Raw genomic sequence first — 2,288 nt, 5'->3', positions numbered from 1 at the left:
TACGCAGGCACAAACACAGACAGGGAGAAGAAAGGGTTTGAGTCTAAAAGCTTTTTTCTTAAAGGGAATGGAAATTAGGGTTTAGGGTTTATTAGGGTTTAGGGTTTATTAGGGTTTAGGGTTTATTAGGGTTTATTAGGGTTTAGGGTTTAGGGTTTACCATGTGCATGTCTATCATATACAGAAATAAGTAATTGGCAACGATCTATTGAATAGAAAGGATCATCATCATCACTAAACCCTCCCTCAAACCCTCCGGACTCTTTTAGGGTTTTAGGGCTACAAGGAGATTCATATTCCTCATCACTATATAAACCCCAATTTGGACCTGCTCACAAACCCTAAACCCTAAACCCTAAACCCTAAACCCTAAACCCTAGAACACACAATGCAACACGCAACATATTTTCTAACACTGGAAACACACCAATTATTCGAAATACAAACCCTAAACCCTAAACCCTAAACCCCGAACCCTAAAACCCTAAACCCTAAACCCCGAACCCTAAAACCCTAAACCCTAAACCCTAAACCCTCGAAACGGACCAATTCTAAGGAAGAGTGTATTAGGATCATCAGCAAAAGGTTGCAACTTGAATACACCAGGAGGAAGATAATTATTATTAATTTTATTAAAATTAATTTTATTTATTTCTTTTCCTCTATGCATGCGTGATACATAAACATCAATAGGGTTATTAAAGGAAGTAGCACGAAGAATAAGTAAATCTCCTTTCCTTTTTGCTGCTGCATGCATGCGTGCTGCTATAGCACTCCTGCTGCTCCTGCTGCTGCTGTTGCTGCCATTTGTTCCCTTGCTTCTAACGATACTGTTGTTGCTGTTGCTGCTGCTGCTGCTGCTCCTCCTGCTGCTGCTGGTACGTATATCCTCAAGAGTCCATACAAAATGTGCAGGTATTCCTCCCTTTATTACTCCTCTTATTGGCTCTCCTGTAGGCAATACGCGTGCCCCCTCTATTATATCTTCTTTTGTTTGCTGCAGCAGCATCTCTATCTCGTAACTGCATGCAGCCCCAACAGGTAATGATGAATCGTGAACCTGCAATATATAAAAAAAAACCCAAGCCCTAAACCCTAAACCCTAAACCCTAAACCCTAGACACAGAACCCTAAACTATAAAACATCCAAAACGCTAAAAGAGACTAAACCCTAAACAATAAACCCTAAAACACACTACACCGTAAACACTAAACACGAAATCCCCAAAACCGTTAAACCCTAAACCCTAAACCCTAAACCCCAAACCCTAGAAAAAAAGGGGAAAAAATAAAAGAAAATAAAAATAAAAGCAAACATAAAGAAGAGAATAAAATAAGAATAAATAAAAGAAGGAAGAATAAATAAATAAGGAAAAAGACTTACAAGGAATAAGAAGTACCCATATTGCCATTCTTGTGTTTTTTTTTTTAATAAAATATTTCTATTTCTTGGATATTTAAAAACCTTAATTAAATTATTTGGCCATTTAATTGTTATTGAGGGTTTACATGAATTATAATTAGGGTTTACGTCAAATAATAGTCTTAATATATAATAATCTTCTTCTTCTTCCTCTTCTCCTTCCTCTTCTTCTTCTTCTCCTTCTTCTCCTCCTTCTTCTCCCTCTTTTTCCTGTTTTTTTGCTGTTTTTCTTTGTTTTCCTCCTTCTGTCATCCTCGGGTGTATATCCACCTTATAATAATCAATTTTATTTCCTCTTAATATTCCTCTTGTAGGTACACCAGAGGTTAAATATGTTGCTGCTGCTGCTGCTGCTGCTCTACTGCCCGTCAGCAGCAAATTATAACGTTGTGCTACTGGTGCAGATATATCTATACGTAGCACACATTGATTAGGACGAATTCCTCCTATTCTTCCTGCTGCTGCTGCTGCTGCTGCTGCTGATATAGGCCCAGCAGCAGCAGTATCTGCAGCAGTGCCACCATCAGCAGGAGCAGGAACAACAGCAGAAGAAGGAGGAGGAGGAAAGAAGCATCCACTATCTTTTTTTAATATATCTAATTTATTACGGTGTATATACACCTGAGGTGCATGCAAACCATCAGACCACCAATTTGCTCTTCCTTCTTTTAATGGCGTTAAATCTCGTAAATCAGACCATTTCTGTAAACCTACATATGCATCTATACCTGAATCTACATTTACTGCAAAACAAATACACAACAAACCCTAAACCCTAAACCCTAAACCCTAAACCCTAATTGCTTATGCTACATATATATGTATATACCCATCTCTACATTTACTGAAAAAAAAAAAAAAAAAA

The 2,288-nt window shown here is 37.8% G+C and overlaps 1 protein-coding gene across 1 annotated transcript in view; it reads right to left on the bottom strand.

The window, feature by feature from the left end:
• Positions 1 to 265: 265 nt before the first annotated feature.
• EMWEY_00031070 (hypothetical protein, conserved) overlaps positions 266 to 2,288 on the bottom strand; it is a gene marked incomplete at both ends in the record, with an annotated part of 9,592 nt that continues 7,569 nt past the window's right edge. Inside the window, 3 exons of the mRNA XM_013478313.1 lie at positions 266 to 328; positions 905 to 1,060; positions 1,532 to 2,166. Of these exons, the coding sequence (XP_013333767.1) occupies positions 266 to 328; positions 905 to 1,060; positions 1,532 to 2,166 (854 nt within the window). The remainder of the gene's footprint in view (positions 329 to 904; positions 1,061 to 1,531; positions 2,167 to 2,288) is intronic.

This window comes from Eimeria maxima, genomic scaffold (assembly GCF_000499605.1).
Source record: "Eimeria maxima Weybridge genomic scaffold, Emw_scaff384, whole genome shotgun sequence".
NCBI lineage: Eukaryota > Apicomplexa > Conoidasida > Eucoccidiorida > Eimeriidae > Eimeria > Eimeria maxima.
Note: the sequence above shows the minus strand (reverse complement) of the source record. Positions and strands in the feature narration are given on the sequence as shown.